This window comes from Crocodylus porosus, unplaced genomic scaffold (genome assembly GCF_001723895.1).
Source record: "Crocodylus porosus isolate Cpor-Errol unplaced genomic scaffold, CroPor_comp1, whole genome shotgun sequence".
Classification (NCBI taxonomy): Eukaryota; Metazoa; Chordata; order Crocodylia; family Crocodylidae; genus Crocodylus; species Crocodylus porosus.
Genome location: NW_017728926.1, coordinates 12,651,660 through 12,674,379, shown reverse-complemented (window position 1 = coordinate 12,674,379; position 22,720 = coordinate 12,651,660). Strand labels below are relative to the sequence as shown.

The following is a 22,720-nucleotide window of genomic DNA, read 5'->3' as shown; positions in this document are numbered from 1 at the left end:
GATATGGTGAGAGCAAATTCATTAGCAATACAATTGTAAGGTGCTCACTTGCCTCAGTGAGGGCAGCTGCATCTCATACCCTGAGCTACAAGCAGGAGATTTTTTTTCCTGTGGGCAATTTTGAGGGGGGAAAAACATCTTTTTCTACATATGATTTTCCCTTGTGCAACTTTCAGTTATTTTGCTCAAATCAGATTTTTTTTCCACCTCATTTTCAAAAACTCAAAGGGTAAGATATTCTCCCTGCTCTGAATGAACATTGTGTTTGGTCAAAAAAAAGCTGAAACCTAAGTGTTTTGGAAAGAAACCAGCAACGATCCTTTCCTTCCAACCTCTGTTTTTCTCCCCCAAGGCCCAGCCGACTTCTTCACCAACTGTTCAAGTGACTCTGGGGAGGCTCTGGGGATAGGAGCGGATCCTGGGGAGCTGCGGGGAAAACCGCAATGAAACAAAAGTACTCAGGACACGGATTCAAGCGCACTTTGCTTTACTGGGGTAACACCACTTGTGTAACAGAGAACACGACTGCCGCGAGGAGCCAGCCGACAAACTCGCCGTGCCCCACCGAGGGACATCTTCGGCATCACAGAATGGTCGACCCGTCACACGAAGATAGCTGACACGGATAACAAAGGGACCACAGCACGAGCACAGTCCTGACATCAAAACACTGCTTCCTCCCTTCCTACCCCCACCCCGACCCCAACCCCGCCCCGGACACAAAACTCAAAGCCCACCGAACAAGGCAATGCTGCTGACGCATCCGGAAAGTGAGCGAAAGGCAATGGGTCTCCAACGAGCAGCAAAAAAATCACAGGCACCACAGTCACATTGTACGCTAGAGCGTGTGGTCGCATCCATAGGCACTTGAGGGTCTGGAGAACAATCACCAGCCATGTCATCTGAACCACAGAGGACTGCAGAAAGCCACCCGGCTAATTTGACAGCTACGTGACACCACGAGCAGCGACACAGCGACACAAAACTCTGACTGGAACGGATGGATGTCCAACGCATCCCTGGCAACGGAGACTGCATCCAAGCTAAGATAGACCACAGTGTAGTTGGAGAGCTCCCAACTTTTTTAACAATAGGTGAGGCAGCGTTTTATAGTGGTCAGAGCTGGGAACCATCACTCCCCAAGTTCTGCTCCAGCAAGTCATTTAGCTCTCTGTGCCTCAGTTTCCCCACTTATAAACTGGACAGAGTTACCTACCTTGCTGGCTGATCTAGTATTGATTGAGTGCTCTGGTGTCCTTGGAATTAACAGTGTTGCCTGAATGGAAGCAATTACTGATCTTATGATGCTGTATCCAGCATGTCATGGGTTTTCCATTGGAGAAAAGTCCTTGCAACATGGGAGCTATATAAACCACCCCGCACAGCTGGAAGCCAGCACTCGGGTATGAGACTCCAAACTCCTACGGCTAAACCCCTTTGATGCAGAGACAACCTCCGGGATTATCCTTCCCTGCTCAGCTGACAGAGGCTGAGGGAGCTGCCTTCTCCATGCAGCTGGACCTCAAGGCATTGCTGCAAGGTTCAGCTCTTCGCAGCTGCCCAGCCCGTCTTACCCTCACCGTCTCTACCGGCCAACCACAGATCTCAGCATCTTGATGAGCATGAAGCAAGGTCACCCTCTGGTGGCCTGTCCAGACAGCCTGCCTGGCAACTTGGAGGCCGTGCTGGAGGATTTCACAGCAGCACTCAGCAAGAGCTTAATTAACACAAGATTAAACACTCCCCTGTGAGTCCAGCAGAGAGCTCTCCTTTCCCTGGCCAGCCTGTATAATTCTCAGCTAGAGCCAAAGCCTATCCCATCCATGCTAAACCTCTCCTGTCAGTACTTTGGTTTGAAACAGTAACTGGACACTTCCTCAGAGCTGACCTCAAGTTACAAGGCAGCACTCTGGGCTCTCCTGCAAGGAGCCTGTAGTACAAGGACATTCAAATGTTGGTAGATCATGCCAGGGTTGCAGGTACCGAGACCTGGTCTGGTCGTATGGAGTAGTACAGATCTCCCCCAAAATATTCTGACTGCATGTCTTGTGGAAGATGTCATTGGAAACCAGCACAGGTCCCTATTAACTAGCAGGGCTGAGGTTTGAGTCATAGCTATCTTAGATGGACCTAGTTCAAGACTCTGCTAACTTCTCTGTAGTGAGAACCCAAGACAGAGAGCAAGAGTTGGGCAAAAAAGAGAGGTAGGTTTTGCTCTTCAGTAAAATATTACTATTACCTCAGATTAGATCTCATCTGCTTACTGATCTGCAGGCTCCCCCCCTCAGGGGGTCAATGCACTCCGAACTGCAGCCTCTGTTGCATGGTTGAGCTGGTAATTCGGAGAGCAGGCTCAGAGAAGCAATAGGGATGACCTGCTAGCCTCCTGTTACATCTGCAAACCAACACAGAGTGATTTTAGAGCAGAGTTAGCAGCAGCGATGCATGTTTTACCAGTTCACAGAACTGCTCTTGGGCTAATCTGACTGTCTCAAGACCATGCTAAAAAGCAGATGGCCAACACGAGTCTCTATGTGATAGCCTGCATGGTGGCTGTTGCACACAACACACCGCAGGTGGTGTGTCTTTCCCTGTTTTATTACAAACGACCCCTGTCTCTGATGGCACTTCCTATCTCTGCTGCTGGGCCGCAGCTTGAACACCAGAGACAGCTTCCTCTGCTGTTGCACACACTCTCCATACTTTTTTCCCCCATGCACACTCAACACATCTATGTCCCTCACTCAGTACATCTTCTAGACCTTGTAACTATTACAGACACGTACAAGGGCTAGTTAGGAGTCACTGAGACTTGCATTGACATTGGAGAGTCCGAACCACGAGGCCATATGTTTGTGTTGGGGGGTTATAGTAATCGGGGAGATTTTCTGTGATGTTCTCATTTTTCTGTGCGAAACTGAGACATTAGACTGTGACTCACCTCGTAAAGACCTGCTGAGCCTCTAACTGAAAAGCCATTTGGAATGATTGCTAAAAGCCCATAACCTGGAAGCATCTAAAGTGCTTTGAGTGCATAGAAATAAGCTCCTATCAGATAATGCAGCATTGTGGACAGAGCTGTTGTGACACCACCTAGGACCTGTGTACCAAGCCTGACTGACCCACACGCCGCAGGCCTTGGCATTCCCCATCTCTGCAGCCGTGGCTCTCTGAGCTGCCAATCTGGGCTTCAACACCCACTACATCTGCTGTGAGAGCCAGGCGCCCCCCAGGAAAAGGGGGTCACTGTGGTATGGTTTGCATTGATTAATGCTTCTGGTATTTACAAAGCTGAGCCTCGCGGGTAGCTGAGGGGAGCAGGGACATAAGGCGAGGTGGTAGGAGGGTGCAAAAACACTTTAAAAACCCAGTACATCAGGTCACTCCACCTACCAAAAAAAAAAGCTCACATCACATTGCTTTTAGCCAGGGTCTTGCACTGGCTCTGCAGCACACCGACACCACGTCACAGGGTGGGACGGCTACGGGACAGGGTAATAGCTACATACACAGTTAAGCTTTCGGTTTGCTACTTTCCATGACATGCAACTTGAGACGGGAAGAACAAATGACCTGCTTGAAAAGGAGTGTTGCAGCTCTCCAGCACTCCCAACGCAGGGGCTGGTACATTAATAATGCCGCACAATGACATGGGCATCTTCTGTAACGTCTGGGTCGATGCCCTGTTGAACACACATGGGATGCCAGCAGTTTCAGGGACTAATCTGGAACATAACCAGGAAAGGCATGGATGCATTTGGAACCGGACCACGGTCTTGCAGCCTGAGCTGACAAGACACATATCTGAACTGGATCTGAAGACAACAGGAGGAGGCATCTTGTAACCTCCTCTTGCAAGCCAAACAAAACTCTCATTCCAATCTGTTCACACAAGAGATTATATGAAAACCTACTTCTTCTTTTTCATAAATGCCTGCTCCAAAATTCATGGTCGAAAATGTTGGTTTCCCATGGGGGCTCCCAAATAAATATTTTTGCATCAGAAGAAAGTCCAGTGGTCTCTCACTTCTTCCTCCTCTTTTACTTCTCCTGGAGGGAAAGAGATAAAAATGGAGGGGAAGACCCCCTGCCCCCAAAATCCAAACCCTGCAAATGGCAACTAACATTTTTCAGTTCCCCAAGACCAATGTTAAAGCTATATTCTGGGTTGAAACAAAAGAAATATATATTTTTAGAGTTCTCCTGTCAGAAAAATTAAGTAAAGCAAAAATCACTGAAAACAGTGCCTTTGCCCTCTATCCCTTTGCAAAGATCAACTTCAACAGAATCATAGTTTCTGACAGAAATTGTTTTTGGTTGAAAGCATCACGATCAGCTCCATTTCTCACATGTGAACCTGACCTCTTTCACTCCCTTTCACACAATCTTACATCTTCCAACTCACCCAACCATCGATGGCGTCCCGACTCACCCACCCATCTTTTCAGGCATGATGAAACCTGGCCCCAATTCAGGAAAGCCTTAAAGCATGTGCTAAATTTTCACATGTTTTAATGGGCTCTACATGGGTGCTGAAGTGAATAGGGAGGTTTTCTTGATTCACGGACATGAGCTTGGTTGTACGAACCTCCCTGAGGTGACAGCATCCCCCGCATCCTGGGGTGACGGTTCAGATGCAGTCACCCTTCAGCCGCAGGCCATAATGAGGCCTGCACTGTCCCCACAAATGAGACAGGTACAGTTATGTGCACGTTGATCAGAACAAGCCAGTTGTGCTGTGAGTTTTGTCATGGAAAGGTCATATTTGGCCTTTAAACACTCGTGCTCATCTCCCGTGGACTGCAACAGGCTGAATCTGGTCCTTACTGAGTCTTTAATAATCACTCTATTATGAACTAATTGGCTGTGGTGTATTTAGTTGAATTAACATGTTTTTGACAATTGTCACCCAAAGCATGTTCCTGGCATTAGCTGGAGATAACAGGGATGGTACTGGTGACTTTGCAGAGCACTGGAGTCTGAGGATTACAGTTGCCTTCCACTATGAATAACTGATTCAGGATGGTTTCTGCCAAGCAATTACACTCACTGAAGGTCTGTCAATACAATTTGCTATCAGTTGTCACTTTGCATTAAGCAGAGTGGATACAGGTACCCACAGATAGTGCCTGTCACAAGCGCTACGGCACTCCAGTCAAAACACAGCACAGAGAGGATGGGAACAAGTTCAGCAGCAGTGCCGGAGGGAGGGGGAGAGAATCCAAGGGGCTCGCCAGGCATCCAACCCAACTGGGAAATAAATGGTTTGCTCACCCCATCTGGAGGGGCAGTGTGAGACCCAAGGGGCAAGGTGTGACAGACAGGCATGTGACAGGTTTGCAGGCAGACACAAGAAGGTAGAACCTATGCACAGGGAGTAATGCTAATGGTAGAAAAGGCAGCCACACCAATAATGAAAGAGCTCTGCCAATCTGGCCAGGACAGAGGAGTTTGGCTAGCAGGAGCTTCAAAGAGCCAGGTGCACAGGAGGGCAGTGGAATATTTTCCATCTGAGTCAGGAAACCAAAGTGCAAGAGGGTCAAAACCACTGGGCAAATGGCTTCAGGTTGGAAATGCAACTCCAAGCCAGGCCCTTTAGCCAGGTGGTTTTGATCGGATGTAACATGCTGCACAGCCTCTCTCGAGACCGTAGGCTGTGTCCCTACAGGAGGGGGCTTTGATGGAGCAGAGAAGACTTTACTTCTTAGGACACTTTGCTGTCTCTACTACACTAAGCCAGAAGTGCTTGGGAAAGAGCTTGCTTTCTTCAGCCCATCCTCTGCACGTTCCAGGCAGTTTACTGACTGCAGAGTCTGCCCTCACAATGCCTCTGCTCTGTGGGCACACGATGCTAAGGCACGTTGTCAGCTGTGGGGCAGTCCTGGACACCAAGGAATTTGGAATTATAGTGGGATCTGAGCACTTAATTCCTGAGGGTTTCATTGAAAATCTCAGCCCAAGTCCTCCCCTGGTGATCAGTGAAGCCATTCCATGGCCAGGGCTGGGAGAAAGTAGCTTTTCACCCATCTCCAATAGGAACAACACTACTGCTGTTTGCGTATAAGCTACCTGGACACTCAGTCGCAGTCTGCATTTCCATTGCCCTTGACCTACGAGAAGTAGCAGATGCATAAGCATGAATCCTGAGACAAGAGACACAGGATAATCTTCACTAAAAGGCATTCAAGACTGATGGTGGGACACTGTCAGGTGCCTCTGGGGAGCAACAAATAAATCATGCTGCAAATGCTCTGCATGAAGAGCAGAGGGGAGCTTGGTAAGCAGGAGAAAAGTGGGTGGATCAAACAGCTGAGCAATGCTTTGGGATTCTCTTCCTGGGAGCAGCACTGGGGACCACAGGGAAGCTGCCTGGTGCCCAGCAAAACCAGACGTGCTCTTCCTAGTTACCAAATTGTCTGATCCTTTCTGCTGAGACACTAGCCTAAATAATGTCCTTCTGCAGGAAGCAGCACAGGACCTTGCTTAGGCCGTGAGAAGAAGAATCGCCAAGCATGGGATTTTGAATGCATTTCAGTCATGGCTTTGCCAGCGCAAAGCCTTGTTCTAATAAACGTGCACATCGCTGCTGGAGCAGAGCTCAGTGTGTCTTTAAGGACTAGTCCCTGTATCCTGGGTGCCTTCACAGACATCTGCCTGGATCCCCCCCAATGCCCCTGCCCCTCCTAGACATTGTTTGGGTTGTAGCACAGCAAGTTGAACTCAAGGTTCTCATCCCAGTGCCTGAGCAACACAAAGAGCTGCCGGGCTGCAGCCTTCACAGTGGCCAGGCCACAGCCCAGGGGGAACTCCTGCTCACTAAGCCACATGCTGGCTTTGGCAGCCACCAGCTCCCACTCAATAAAGTAGGAGGCCGAGCTGTGTTCCAGCCAGGCCAGGGCGACCGCTGTGGCCCAAAGCATCCCCTCCGGCTCAGTCCGCTGCTGCAGCTCAATGTCAGACAGCAGGGCCTGGAGCTCGGAGCTGTCTGTCTCAGAGCCTCTGCCACTGTCACTCTGCAGCTCCAGAGGAGGCTGGGTGCTCTGCGGGGAGGAGAAGCGGTGGATGGTGATAGCAGGAGGGGAGAGTTCATTCTCAGCTTGCAGAGCCCTGCAAAGGCTCTCAGCCTCGCTACCTGAGAAGTGGCGAGGGCAACCCCCATCCTCCTGGCCCTCACCATGTCCATTGGTCAAGGGACTAGAGATGAAGTCCCTGTCAGAGGAGCCTTCTCTGCGAACATCACCAGGCACCTGGAGCTGCCGGCTGTAGGCTGGGCTCTTGGCTTCCCCAGGGGTGTCTGGCTTCCTCGTGCTGTAAGAGCCAGCAGAGGGGCTGAGAGTCATCCGGTGGCAGGAGAACGGAGAGGTCCACTTCAGTTTCTCCATGGGAATGTTGGTTGCATCGCAGAGGGCTGAGTTGAGCAGGAAAGCACCACAGGCCAACTGCAGAGATACCTGCAGGGAGGAACCATAGTGCAGTAAGGCCCCAGAGAAGATCTCTTCTGTAGCCAGGGCTGTGGCTTACCCAACCCAGCAAAAGTCCACCCCAGCTACACCCAAGCCAGGCTGGGACAGCAGCACTATGGGCAAGCCAATAGCTTCCAGGAGGATCACATGCAATATTGCTGCTTGTCATCTCCTCTGCTGGGTAACACTTTATTATAGGTCCTCAAGTCACGGAATCCTCCTCAGAAGCAATAACTCTAGCTCATGCTCTAGCGATACGCTCTACCTAGAATATGCAAGTATGCAGTAATCATGAGCAAGTGTAGGCTAGGAATCAAAGTGGCTTCTAAGCATCACCTCCAAGGAATGACGTCCTGGAAGCACCTTCCAACAGGAGCAGTTGGAGCAAACAACCTAACTTAGGCTGGGACCGGAAGAGCTTATGAACAGGGTTATAGGACATAGCTGTCTGCAGTGGCAGGGAACTGGACCCAGTGATCAAAAAAGTCCCTTCCGTTCTTATCTTCCTATGCTCCATTATGCCAAATAGTAGAGGTCTGGTTCAGTGGCTTACCAGGGGTAGATAGTCTTTGTTCTCATTGTCGCTCTCCGAGCTGGGCTCAGTCACCCTATTTGGAGATTTACTCATGAAACCTTTGGCTGCACGAGTCAACAGTCTTGTTTTATTAAGGGTCAACCTGCACCAAGACAAAGTAACAAGGGGAGGTATAAGCCACATAAGTCAGGCAGTCCAAAGACACATGCACCTGGTCCGCTGCCGAGCGTCTGCTCACTTGGCTTCACCCGCAATACAGAGCAGCCCATCAGTCCCCTTCTGAGCTATACCGTGACCAGTACGGCGAGTATGCTCTGTACAGCCAGCGCAGCCCAGTAAAAATGTAACTCTCCTCTAGTCAAGTCTCTCGTGAACTCCCCAAACTGGGAGGAAACTTTAGGAAGACCATCATTGCCCCATGCCACAGAAATAAATTCTTCAGCTAATTAAGAGTATGTGACCCCCCCTAAGCCCTAATCCTTTCTTTTGTCACTTTCTAGAAGAGCTGTGTGACTCATGCTCTCTGACAGAGGTTTCCAGGGACTGGAGCCAGAGAGTCCAGGCAGCATAAGGACAATGGGATGAGCATGTCGGTGCGTGAGAAAGACAGGGGGCTTTTCCTTTGATCCCTCATCTCTTCAAATCACTGGAGAAAAGTAAAGCTTACAGTACCTAAGTGACTTAGGACCCGAAGTCCTGCTGAATTTCAGTAGGCTACGGCCTGCACAGTTTCTTCATATCAGATGACATGGAGATACCTCCATAGTCCATACCCACATATATGGGTGGCTTGAGGAGGGAGTAGTAAAGTATGTAGTCCTCTAGGTCACTGGTTCCAATCTAAGCTATGTAGGTGCTGAATGAAAAAGTTACCATCTAATGAGTGCTCTGTGCACTATGGATGGGTGTGGGAGCTTCATGTTGCTTTCCAGTGGGATGTGAACCCACTGAGAGCCCCACTCAGCAAAGACACTCAGGGCTGAATGGGCCATCACTGAGAGTGACTCTCCTCTGTCACACCAAAGCAAAGGTGAGGCAGAGTGAGGATGCTTGTGTTGCACTTTTTTCTAAGTATATAAACACTAAAGCCTCCCTGAAGGAGTCTCTCCTCTCTGGTAAACAATTGCTATCAACTGGCTGCAGTGGGTGGCACGGAGAATCCACCCCCCATCTGGTCTGTTCAACCCACTCCTACAAGCATGGCATTTATACAACACTTGTAAACTCAAAAATAAAAAGGTGTATTGTCTAGATCCCAACCATCAGTCTCAGCTTTCTGGCTAATTCTCCCTAATCCCAGCTCACCAGCTGTCTGCTTAGGCCATTAAACCAACTAAAGAAGGGCTGGGGTATAGCACTTTCAAAGCAAGACTGTGCTGTGAAACTTATGGCTGATATGACCCTTATTCTCAAAACACATCTTTGCTTCTTGAGTTTCGCCTGTTCCCCATCTTCAGGATGCAGATACTCTCCCAAGAAATATACAGGGACTTGTGGTCAAACCCACAGCCAAGGAAGATACTAGCCATGAGGCTCGTCTCATCGGGGAATGCTCCAGTTGTCTCTTACCTGGCAGCAAAGAGGTTCTCGATGGACTTCTGGGAGTGAGTGGAGGAAGCAGATGGACTCTGCAGTGGAGCTGGGGAGAAACACAAACACAAGGATAAAATGAAGAAACCTCTGGTCTGATGGGAGAGTTAGCCCCAGAATTCAAGGGGTATGATCTATATGCTAGGAAACTGAGTTCCCAACCGTTCTTCATGGCTTTGACATCAATTTGCTTTGAGACCTTGGCCAAGTTACTTCATCACTCACTGCCTCCTTTTTCTCATGCGTGTCACAAGGATAACAATATCCTTCCACCTCTCCGGAAATCATTGATGATCTCACAGGAGCTAGTCGGAGCTTAGAGGCTCTGAACTCCAGGCCATTCCATGAGGTGCCTAAATATGGGTTTATAGGCCTAATTTTACTCAGCAATATACAAAGATTGGCCAAAGCAGATTTAAATCATTCAAATAAGATACTAAATTGCCTACTGTTCCAGGAGCAGCTCAGAAGTCTGAATGCAGGTTACTAAAAAACTCTTTCCTCTTCCACTTGAAATATCAGTTGGATGAAATGGCATTGCCCTGGCCTCGAGGTATAACACAAATGCCACACCTTACCTTCTGGGAAACTGTAGCGCTCCCAGCCGGAGGAAGATGGGGTACTGCAGGGCGACAGGACATTCTCTTCCATATCTGCAATAGCGGAAATACAAGAGCAATGTCATCTATCTACATATGACTCTCACCTCCCTAAGCCTTGTCTTGGCCCTCTGAATTGCATGTACAGCCCTCACACCCTCTCCCAGCATTACTGTCCTCCTCATCCTCTGCTGCATGTAGCACCATCATCACATCTATGACATGCAGCGCACCCAACACATCTGTTACCTTCTTCATTCACTGGACTCCCTCTTGCCCCTCAACAGCCTCTTTATCATCTTTGGCTCCAACCTTCCCCATGACTTCAAAACTGTGCACCTCTTAGGTCCTGTTTTCTGCACTGTTTTCCTCTTTGTGCTACCTCAATGCATCTCAAGTCTACGTAGGAGAACCACCTTATGGTGGGGAGAATCCCAGCCCCATTCATGTTCTATCTTACCAGTGGATCTGGCTGGACAAAGGAAGATGTGACTATTTGGGGCATTTCATCATGTCAAAAAGAGGTTACCAAAGGGTCAAACAGTTTGGCCATGACTCTCCATGAGTCTGAACACCTGGATCCTACTTCTGTTGGCCAACATTTTAGTCCACTCTGGGTCAGGAACTGGGTATTCCAAAGAAACCGAATAGGAGTCATTTCTATTCCCTCTCTGCCACCAACTTGCTATTTTGATGCTGGCTCAGTCACCGATATTCATTTCCACTTCTCTAAAAGTGGGTCAAGCCTTACTCTGCAGGATTCTCCACAGATGAATGTGCAGAAAATACCTCAGGATCCTTGACAGGCAGGTCCTTTAGGAACGTGTGTTCACCCATATTCCACATTGAATTAATTCCAGGAAGAAAAACCTTAGAATTTATCAGTCTCAAACTCAGAAGTAAGCCCACACCAACATGCAAAATGTGATTCAGCTCATAGAAAGGAAATGAGAAGCAAATTACTGCATCATCAGATCACCCTTTTGCTGCACCTGTTCATTTTTCTTTAACTTTCCTTTAATGGTGTCTCCCCCTTTATAGACACTTTTTTTCCTCCTGCTTCTCTCTCCCTGCCTCTCCATCTTCCAGCAGCTGTCATTCCAGCTGGATGGACTATTGATCAGCTATCTTGGCAGCTCTCTTAGTTGCTCTGAGGATACAATGGGAAGCTGAAAGGTGGATGGAGGCATGGCTGGAGCACAGAGATAATGTAATGGGATTTTCCGTAATTGGCTCTTGTGGAATTGGACCTAAAGCCCACTGACATCAATAGAAAGATTCCCACTGACTTCCAGGGGCTGTAGATCAGTCCCATACCGTATTGGAGTGCCATTCAACGATGCTTCTTCAAAGGTCTGTCCCGCAGAGGGAGCTCACATGGCTTCACCATGCACTTTGCTTCCTTTTCATTAGAGCAAAATGTCAGCTTTAGAGCTGGAAGGGACCCCAAAGGCCATCTAGTGTAACTCCCTATATCAGTGGTTTTCAATCTTTTTAGACTCAATGCACCCCTGGATAGACTTGAGGCACCCTTGGATAAATTTGAGGCACCCCTCAAAAAATCCAACTCACTTTCACTCTTTTTTGCCTACAGAGAAATAATAGAGAGGTTTTTCAGTTGCAAAGAACTCAGAAAGACCCCAAATCTGGATTTCTATTTGAAATCAATGAATTTATCTTGTGAATCATGTCTGCAAAGCTAATAGTGCTAACATTGTGGGGCACCCTGTGGAGCCCTTGAAAGGATCCCAAGGCACCCCACAGTGCTGTGGCTCCCCCCTGGTTAAGAATCACCACCCTACTTGAATGCAGGATACATTATTCCTAAACCACCAGGAATGCCCAGCACAACTGAAGGATGGGAAACCGGTCACCTTGGTATCACCTCAGAGTGAAGCAATAAAGAGGTGCTAATTACCAGAGTCCCAGAACTGTCGGCCTCAGTGTCTAGGGAGGCAACACATAGCTTTGTAATGGGCTATGTCACCAGCTCAGAAGCAAGTGCTGTTATTAAGCGCCAAGACCTAGATCAAACGTTAGCTAGAGATGTGCTGCAGCTACTAAGCTTCTGGTCTTTCTGTGGCATCAAACAAGCTGTGACCACTGTCTCTCTTCAGACGCATGTTCCCACCCTAGGATGGATCAAAGACTGCTCACTGGAGAATGACAATACTGTTTAGTGGCAACTTCCAAAATGCCCATGCTGGATTTGGTTCTGCACTGGAAGGCAACCCAAGGCTTTTGAAATAGAAAGACGGGTGGAATAATGTTGTCATCACTCAGATTCAAGCAGAAGTGGGGCTTGGACCCCAGGGGACCTCACCTTAGGCTCATGCAAGGACCATCCAGCTCTAGGTTACCAACTACAATCCCTTGGCACTAGCTGTGATCCCATCCTGCCCCAGGGCTCCCTCCCTGTCCTCTAAAAGGTGACTATAAACCTCTGGTGAATGAAAGTCCTGGTTTCTAGAGTGCCCAAATCCTCAAAGGCCTGAGGAGCCAACCTTCAGCATCACCCACATTCAATAGCTACTCGCACAGCACAGAGATGTGGAAAGGAGATAGGGATATGTTCAGCCTCTGGGAAACCCCACGTACCCACGCTGCTACAATCAACTCATCAGAGCAACTCTTATTCCCATGGGCCACCAGGATGACCCTGCAGCGCTCGCTGGGATCACGCTAACAAGCGGGGGCAGATAACTAAGTGTTTCAGGTTGCATTAGACTTGAGAAGCTGAGGAAATCAAGAAGAATATGAGGTTAGTTGTCAAGTCTAATAGTGTGAGTGCTGCCAAGATTTAATCTTTGGTGAAAGAGGGGGGCAAGGACAGGAACGTGGAGAGAATAATTGCTGCTGAGGCAGCTGTGGAGAAAAAAGCAGCATGTGCTTCTGAAGTGAAAGGGCTTCAAGCCTGGTCCAGCTGCAGCTCCAAGCTGTGGCTAACAAGCTGATGTGCCCGAGGTCAGGCCCCTGGGCTAGGGAATGGGGTAGGCGCAGCTAGAGAAGGGTGTGATTCTAGCTCATTCCTGAGCAATATGACCTGGTGTCAGTACAGGGACTATCCACAAGGTCATGAATTCCAGCTCCCTCCTTATCCCTAACGAAAAAGTAATTTTAACTTAGCAGCAGCCTTGACTGTATGAGCAAACATTCAATCCAGTTCATCTTTATTAGCTGGAGATTTACTGGCCGCTGCATTAAAAGTCCCTTCATCTCTAATTGCAGCCTGATTGGCCCTTCGTGTCACGTGTGTTATGGCTGCCAATTAATCTCAAAGCATCAGCCAAAGCCATTTCTGAGAGACTCAAAGAAGCTGTCGTTATTTCATGGAGTTTCCTTTCCAGGGGACAGCTTCCAGCCTGCACTGAGATTAGCCAATCCAGCCACATGCTATGCCCATCAGACCTTCCAAGTGACATTAGTCAGGGATATTCATTGCCAAAGAGTTGTCTCATTGCCCAAAAAAGAGGGTTGTCTACATGACAGCCTAGATGGACCTCCCTCATCTACCTCAGGGTTTGGGATTGGTGGCCAGGTAGTGCTGGATTACAGATTTCTGGGGTGAAATCTTGGCCCCATTGAAATCAATGGCAAAACTCCAGTGGATCTCCCTGGGATCAGGATTTCACCAACAAGTGGTGTTGTTTGTCCTTGCTTATACAAGTTAAATCTCTCCTCTGCAGCAGGCCAGCAAACAGGCCAGGACTTTGCCTTGGGAGACAGAAAACATTACCGCCTGTTACATCAGTGCAATCGAGGGCTCCCTTTGTGCATGTGCTAGGGCAGGAAAGAAAAGAAGTTTCCCCTGTCCAGCAGGAAAAGGGCTCCATCCCTAATTAAAGACAGACCTTCGTGGCAGGATTAAGCATGGTGCGAACAGCCAGGGTGACTATAGGGGCAGCAAGAGACAGTTCTAGGAGTACACCAGACCCAAAACTTCCCTGAAAGCTCATACCAACCTGCTTTCAGATTCACAAATGGCTGGCCCCTGCTCATCTGTCTCTCATTTCCATGGCTCTGCAAATCTGGCTGTGCCAGAAGCAGGAGGACTAGAACAGCACAACATAAGCTCATTCAGGTGATAGAGCTGGTCTAGCCAGGAATGTGCAGTACAATGACTGCCACTGCATGCTCAGAGTGCTTGTTTCTGCCCATTCACAATAGTGTCACACCTTAGACTTCGCTACAGTTGATTTTGTGATCACCAGTATAAGGAAGAGGAGAATCAGGACCCCAGCATTTATTCATTTATGTCACCGCCTTCAAGAAACAGCCATCATCTTGAATGAGGAGGCCAAAGGGAGGAAGCTTACAAGTGACAGGTAATGGAAAGGACTGATGGTATGTGTTCATGCACTTTCATGTTAGATCATGGCCCCCAGCGCTAAACAAGAGATCAAGGGCAATAGTGAAGGGCTGGACTCTTACTCAGGCCAGACAATCCATCGTCTGCTCCGTCCTGGCCACAAGTCGACTGGGTACGTCCAAGTCCAATGGAAAAGCCTCGGTGCCTTCTGCTTCCCGAGCCTGAGCTTCTCTGGCTGCCTTGCTTGGCTGCTGCACCTTGATGTGGACAAAGGGAATCCCCACCATTATGGCTGTCTGGGGACACCATGCAGTGGTGATACAGCGAACAGCTGGATTAATGCAGTTACTTCATGGCTTCCAAGCCAGTCAATGGCACGCTTCTTCCCCCTGGGGTTGGCTGCCCCAATGCAACTACCCTACAAACACCTTCTCAGCAATAGGTTGTTTCCACGGTGCTTACTCTATAGCAAAAGCTGGGGGGGCCCCAACTGGCCACTTGAGCTCTATACCCCTGCTCACCCACTGTCTATCATACCTTCCCCTGTTACGGTCAGAGGTCCTCAAGAGAACCAAGGCTGTGTAAGCCCTTCCCCACCACATCCTGATGTGGCTGCTAGCAGTCAAGTGCTTAGGACAAGGAGAGAAAAGTAGATGCATTCTTGGGCTCTTGTACAAGACACGGTCACACAAGATAGTCCTGAGGATGAACAGACTGTGGATGGAGTCTATGAACCTCTTATAACAGGGTATACTGATATGTGAATAACAAAGAGAACTACACTGAAGGAATTATTCTCCATACATTCACCGGAAGTCCAGGGCTCACCTTACAGAAGCAAATGGATTTGCTATTGCTATCTATAGCTTGGCAGGCCTGATTGTAACCTGCTCTAATGCCAAGATCCTGCCTGAATCTCGTTTCTCCATGGGTGGCCTTTTGCACTCTTGTGGAGTAGACTCAGGGGATTACAAAGGAGTGCAGAGCATACACTGGCATCAACCAAGTAATATTACTATGCTGGAGAGTCTGTTACCTGCATTGGCATATTCAACCACAGTTGGTAGGTACCCATTGGTACTAAGATCTGCTGGGACGAATGCTGTGTACTTGCTGATGATGTTACATGCCTTGCTGGTGTGGATGGCATTGACCTGGTACCGTCTCCCAGACCCTGTTGGATGAGAGAAGGCAGAGTTACAATTTGCAAGGTTTCTGGGTTCAGTCTACTGCCCAAAGCCATTTTCCAGGGTCATCAGCCCAACATCCAAGCTTTAAGCTCACACACAAAATGAAATAATCCCCAAAATCATCGCCCTGAGAGAACTGCTCCAGGCACCAGACTAGGTTGAAGGTTTGTGCCAGTGAGAAAAAAAGGACTTACCCTTATATTCCTCTCAGCTGCCCACTCTTCCCTCCTTCCCCTAGTTTAATGTCTTGGAAGACCTCTCTGATTGAGTGTCCCTGCCTGAAGGTCCTGTCTCAGATATTACCAATGGACCAAGACACGCTAGGGCAGGCTATCTGGGAGGGCTGTATCACCTTCGGTAGATATCTGCCTGAGACTGATGTGCTCAATAAAGCTGCTAGTTCTTCCTTGAGCCTTAAGGGGTATATAACACAAGGATCCCATGACTAGTTGAATTGTCTGGAGTTTCTCTGTCATTGCAGTGAAAATGAGAGAATAATCCGAGTTTGCTGGCCATGTCAGCAACCTTTTAAAGCCCTTGTCCGTTTCCACATCCACCGAACTCTGCCTCTTGAAAGCAACGAACCCACAACGCATTGCCCTATATAACCTCCAGGCCCCATCAGCACAATAACCACCTACAAAGTGCAGGCTGGTTCCTGCTATCAACACACCTCTTTCCATCCCAGCTGGGCCTTGTGTCCTGCATAGTCTGGTGACCATGTATCCCCATGGTCCTATCTCCTACCGCAACTCTCTCCCATCCCTTGGTGGCAAAGACCTCCTCGTTGTTATCCTTGGCGCTATTTAGAGGTCCAAATTCCTTGCTGGCATGCGTCTATTAAAATAAGTCAAGGAGCATCAGGAATGCATTTTGCCTTCATATTTCTTTGGAAAAATAAGGGCCAGATTCTATCCCACCCATTAGGCATCTACATGTGATTCTACTGCACCCTGTCCAAGCCCCTGAACATCTACTTTGGTAACAACAGACATCTCACCCTTTTCTTGGAGTCACAAAAAAGCCGCAGGGACAAGGACAACCTGCTTACATTTTGTTTTAACTCTTTGCCAGGGACTCAAGCAGAGAGGAACAGAATCCCACCTAGATGCCTAAGGCTACTTACGTGCCTAGGAGGTGGAAAAGAATCCTATCCTAAATGTTTTCAGCCGAATTCTATGTTGTTACAGCCCTCTCTCCTCCCCTGTGTGGGCTGCCTCTTATTATAGCTCCAGAGATGAGTGTGGATACCCTTCCAACTCATGCTAAAAGCTGCCCCACGCTGATCCAAGAATCAATAAGAACCCGCTCATTTAGGACCCAAACGTGGCCAGGAGTGATGCCAGCCACATCGTTCCCCCTGTGTGTCTTACCCATGCTAGCATTATAGGCTGCTGGGCTCAGGGGGACTTTGACAGCCCCATACAAATGCCCAGAGTCTTAGAGGAAGAGTAAAAGCTGAATTTGGCCCTCTGGACCTCACCCAGGAACAGGAAAGAAAAAATGGCTCCTTCTTCATCCATAAAACATCACTTGCAGCTTAAACCCAAGCGTAGGTTCCAAAAGAAATGCTTTCCCCCTCTGCTCCCCACCCCTTGGTTTCCTTCAATATGGCCTCTGCACTCCTGATGTGTGGCCAGTAGCAAAAACAGTGACAAAGGAACAAAAGAAACAACACGTCTTTACACTTTTGACCTGGCCAAAGGTAAAAAACACCAGAAATGTCACTAGGCAGCTTGTTACCAAAGGTTTTTCTTATTCAGATGTGCCCAAAACTTTCCCCTGAGAACAGACTCACTGGGAAATCTCAACTTCCGGACACATTTGAACAGCAATGTTTGATGTTAGATTCAAAGCCGAGCCCTGCCAGTTCCAGCTGCATTGCAGAGGAGATGAACAGAGGGAGTTTGAGTGTTCTCTGCTTCCTGATCTGGGCTCACAACTCAAAGTGAATAACCGCCTGTACATATAATCAGCAGGCTTGCTAGGGAGGGGAGCAGGGGAGTGTGGGAGAGGGAGAAGGGAAGTTGAGAAAAGGAGAGAATTGGTGTTAACAAGCAAAAAAAGCTGTGGAAGCAGAAAGGACAGTCTAGGGAGAGAGAATGCAGACGTTCTGCGTGGCCATGTTGTGTCTCCACTGTGTGACCACATATTAACACATTACAACTGACAGCCAGATCTCTCCGTGGCTGCAAACATATAAAACTGAAGCTGTTGGGACAACAAAGGCTTATAGCAGCTGGGATTTGGCCTGTGGTGCTGTCACAGGGGTCAGGGAGGACACGTGCATTACCGTGCTCGATTTCACATTCCTTCTCAGAAAGCTGCTCAAAATCCCGGATGATGGACTTGGCCGCCAGGTGGTGGAAGGTCTCGTTCCACAGATCCCCTTCACTGCTCTCTTGCCTCTCTCTGTCCCAGAAAAGGGGCCGGATATCAAAGGTGATTTCCCACTGGACTGGTTCATTACTCCTTAACCCTTTCACCACTGCCTTGCAGATGCCCCTGGGGGAGGTCAGGGACACCCTGGCAGAGCTCACATCCAGGTCTTGGGGCTCCCAGTCCGATGATGTCTCTGTTTCAAAGGTGAATGATGGGTGCTGGACAGACTCTGAAGACAGGGAAGAGGCACTTAATTAATTACCATCATAATGACCATGCCTATAAACTGGATCCTCTGTCGCACTCACAATGCGAGTCAATTGAAATCAGGCTCCTATTTCCCCTCTCAGTTCAAGGCCTCTGAAATGTTTTAATCAATGTTTCCCAATTTAAATATACAAGACCCCAATGCTATGATGAGAGGCCCAGCGTAAATTCACAGACACACACAGCAGGTTGGACTCCTAAGCTAGTTCTCTTCCCTAGACAGACTCCGTCAATACCTGGATATCACTTACCCAGATCTCCAGGGCTTCGGCTGCCAGAGGAGGACCTCAAGGCAGAGTTGCTTTCAACTCGACCCAGCCCCTTCCCTGGGACCATGTGCTGAAACATGTTCTGTAGCTGGGAAGAGTCTGCGTCATGACAAAATGACATGCAGCTCTGTTGCAGCAGAGACGGCCTCCTGGCACCCATGCCATGTATACGCATAGTGGAGATGTAGGGGCTGGCAGTTAGTGGCTGTGAACAGAGAAAAGCCTGAGTTCAATAGGTGGTTGTGACCAATATCAGTGGCACAAAATCCTAGCAAGACAGGGATCCTGCTGGGAAGAGGTGAGCATGACAGCTGGGAAGGAAGGATAGTAAGAGATTGAGAGAGAAGTGCCTGGTGACAGACTAGACTTGTGGTCCTCAACCTTTTTAGACTCCAGGCACCCCTTGGAAAATACCAGGTCTTAATTTTTGTTCTTTTTTTGCCTACAGAAAAATAGAGCAATTCTTCCATTGCAAAGAACTCAGAAAGACCCCGACAGCTGAGAAGTTAACACTAGGGATTCTTATTTGAAATCTCTGGGTTTATTTTGTGAATCACATATGCGCACTTATCAGTGCTAACACTGCACGACACACAACGGTACTCGTAAAAGGATCTCGAGGCACCCTGGTTCAGCATTACCGGATTAGCCAGGCAGACAGACAGAGCCTGCTGACCTCCCTGTGTTTAACCCATTCCCATCCTGACTCAACTCACTCACTGACTCATCAAATATACAAAAACCCTTGCGAGTGAAATGGTCTCCATGTCCTGAACTCAGCTGAAGACATTCCCACACCAAACACTTGGGATTTTTACTATGGTAATTACCCCAGACAAGTTCCCTTAACATTTCCCTTGAGGCTGGAGTGAGTCATTGAGGGAATCTGCCACCCAAGGGGCTGGACCCAGGGAAAAGGTGGAATATGAATCTCATCCATACAGATCTTTTAATTACTTCACAAGGAAACTAAAAGAGAGATGAGAGAGATATGCCAGGACCCAGTTGCTTAGTAACCAAAGGTAGGCTGGGAGGCATTATTCCTCCCTAAAACAGTCCCTTCAGGGAAGAAATGCAGAGGGGAAAAAAGGCTCCAAGTGTGAGACATGGCTAAGCTGGAGGGGGCAGTTACCATATGGATGTTTTCTCCTTGGGGCGAGGAGAGGCACAGAAATCCTGATGCTCCCTCTCCCCTTTCCTAGTCTGGCGGAAAGGTGCCTTTCCTGAAACCTGACATCTTTCTATTCACAGAAGAGGCCTGGCATGGATCTGCTGCAAAAAGCCACCGCAGGCTGCAGACCTCGATACCAACCGAGAGAGCCCTTCTCTCAGGGTGAGGCAGGAGTTCAGTCTCTGGGACCCACTCAAGCCTTGGTCTCTCTTTTACCACTACCAGCCAGGGGGGACAGGCGGTCAGGAGAGTGGATCTGGATGGTGGAGCTGTCCACCGGGCTTGGTTTGAAGCCACCTGACACATTCGAAACAGTCCACAGCTCTTTGACTCACTGCCTGGCTTTCAGAGCCAGCCGTACATAAGAGGCGTGCATCAACAACTGGTCTGCTCACCAGGGCAGCCCAAGGGAAGACAAGGTCTAATGGTCCCAAACTGCTAGAAGACTGTTTTAGACTGGACATAAGGAAAAACCTCTTTACCATCTGAGCCCCCAGAGTCTGGAATAGACTTCCCGCCAGAAGCGGTGCAAGCACCTACTCTGGACACCTTTAAGAAACGCTTGGATGCATATCTTGCTGGGGTGATGTGACCCCAGCTGACTTCCCGCTCCTTGGGCAGGGGGCTGGACCTGATGATCTTACAAGGTCCCTTACAGCCCTGATGTCTACGAAATCTATGAGGGAGTGCCTTTTTCTACCTTGTCGGGCTTATGTGCCCTTCCTTCCTCTACCGGTCCTCCGAAGAGGGCTTACGGCCAAACCTGCCCATACCCCTAACCCTGTGGAGGCGAGAGCCTTTGGTGAGGAAGAGGTGCCTTTTCCTGATCCTCCCTCACTCTGAGTCATGGTTTCCTTCTGCCCTGTTTGACTTCTGAACCCTAAAACAGTCCCTCGGGGGGATGCCGCCTAGGCAAGGAGAACTCCTGCTCTCCGGGTACGATGGAAAGACTCTCTGTGGAAGTGAGTGTTGGCACTTTCTATCCGCCTGCTCTGCACCCTTCCCCGAGAGACCGCAGCAGCGTGTGGTTGTGCAAAGCCATCCATCTCTACATGCTGACCTTTCCATTCCAAAGAAGGGGGAGGAGAGCACCGCACTCTCCTCTCTGAAAATGTCAAACATTGGCAACCTGACCCTCAGCCTGAGGGGGCCCCCGGGACCCCTCGCAATGAGAGAGACGCCTTAAAACAAGGCAGTCATTAAACTCAAGCAGAACACACTTCCCTCCTGCCGCCACTTGAAGGGGGCTGATTTCTTCTTTTCCTCCTCTAGAAACATCCTGATCCCCTCCAGAGTGCAGAAGCTGGGGCCTCGCTGCAAGGCAGGTACTGTCTGATTTAAAGATCCAGGGTAAAGATACCAGCCTCAGAGAGGTATAAATCATCCACCCCAACCTGCCTGTAGGTACCTACCTGCTAGAGATGCCTGGGCTCAGTGACATGCTGTTTGGTAGCACGCTACAATCTCCCTCCAGCAAGGATGCTGCAGTGTTTGCAGCCAATGTGATCCCTCCAGGCACTAGCATCTACTCCCCTCACTCTAATGCACTCTCTTCCCCAGCCTCCCCTTGCCCTAGCCCTCTCTTTCCCTCCCAGCAGTGATCCCCAGTGCCCTGACCCAGAGCAGATAAGAAACCAAGTCCGCTGTTCGCAGTTGCCAAGGGAACGGAGGTGCAGTGGCAGCTGCTGCTGTCCTGATTCTGATCTGCCCCACTGCACTGCACTGCGGTTTTGAAGGAGGCCATCTCACCCCTGCCAAACATGGAAGCGAGACCTCGGCTGAAAAGCTTCCCGGCGACATCAGGTTTCAAATGCTGGGTTCGCTTCCAACCCTGGAAATCACCCTTCGGCCACAGAGTTTTCAGCCAAAGTCACCATATCTGTGTTCCTTTTTACAAAGAGACAAGTGGCCCGCTCGTGGGTGAAGCTCAAATCCTTCCCACTTCTGTCTCCCACCATGTCACTGGCCTCATTTAGAAATCTAGCCCTGGGGAACAAAGTCCTCTGCTTATGCACAGAACAGGGACAGCAGGAGTGATCCTAGGGATGAAGAAGCCGGTGGGAGCTGCTCCATCTGGCAGAGCTTAGAGCAGCCTAGGGGCTGTTCTCATGTGCTCCCTGGGCTAAGCTGACCTCCAGGTGTTCCCACAGATGGGATGGGGAGAAGGAGCCAAAAGGCAGCAGAAAGCCATCAGTGCCATCCTGTTCATATGCATGGACCCAAGTGCAGTCACGGCAGAGGTTATGGGCACATTGACAAGTTACCGAGAGGTAAAACGGCGTGAACTTCCAGTGAGTCAGCTAGTCCCTGTCAGCTGCTTGTGTGAATGCTCTATCACACAGTAAATGCAAGGGGTCTCGTAGTTCTTACTGGGCGTGTCTACATGTGCATTTACCGTGCAGTAACTTATTGCACAGTAACTTATTGCACAGTAAACGGATTTCACACCGGCGTCTACCCATGAAGACATTACAGCACAGTAATGCTGTGTGTGGACTGACTTGGGACTAAAGTTAGCCCCGAGTCAGTCCACACACGGAGTTACTGTGCAACAAGGTGTCTACACGTGCCTTACTGTGCAGTAACTACTTGGGCATAAATTTGTTACCTGCATCATGCAAGTAGTAAATTTATGCCCAAACCAGCATAAGTTGCCATAGTTATTGCACAGTATGGGCATGCACATGTAGACATGCAGACGTACTGTGCAGTAATATTTGATTACTGTGCAGTAACTGTGCACATGTAGATGCACCCACTGGGGAGTAAACTGTCTTGCATTTACCAAGATAATAGTATGTTCAGTGGCAGATACTATGTAGCTTTATTCACACACTAGCATAACCCACAGCAAAATGTTTCTGTGCCCAAATACTCAAGTACACCCAAGGATGGAAAAGTCCATGGCTCTTGGGCAGCAGGAACAGTTATAATTACTAGGACAT

General features: G+C 49.0%; 1 protein-coding gene across 4 annotated transcripts in view; it reads right to left on the bottom strand.

Moving 5' to 3' along the window:
• Positions 1–470: 470 nt before the first annotated feature.
• The window catches only part of VWA5B1 (von Willebrand factor A domain containing 5B1), a 66,497-nt gene continuing 44,247 nt past the window's right edge, over positions 471–22,720 (bottom strand). For 2 of the 4 annotated variants that reach the window (XM_019541514.1, XM_019541512.1), the window contains 8 exons: positions 18,587–18,809; positions 17,980–18,297; positions 15,533–15,670; positions 14,619–14,753; positions 10,167–10,241; positions 9,568–9,637; positions 8,017–8,140; positions 4,957–7,451 (listed from right to left, as the gene is read on the bottom strand). In XM_019541514.1, the coding sequence (XP_019397059.1) occupies positions 6,684–7,451; positions 8,017–8,140; positions 9,568–9,637; positions 10,167–10,241; positions 14,619–14,753; positions 15,533–15,670; positions 17,980–18,297; positions 18,587–18,809 (1,851 nt within the window). In that variant the 3' untranslated portion in view covers positions 4,957–6,683. Of the gene's footprint in view, positions 2,396–4,956; positions 7,452–8,016; positions 8,141–9,567; positions 9,638–10,166; positions 10,242–14,618; positions 14,754–15,532; positions 15,671–17,979; positions 18,298–18,586; positions 18,810–22,720 lie in introns of those variants that run through there. The other 2 variants (XM_019541516.1, XM_019541515.1) reach the window with 2 other exon arrangements.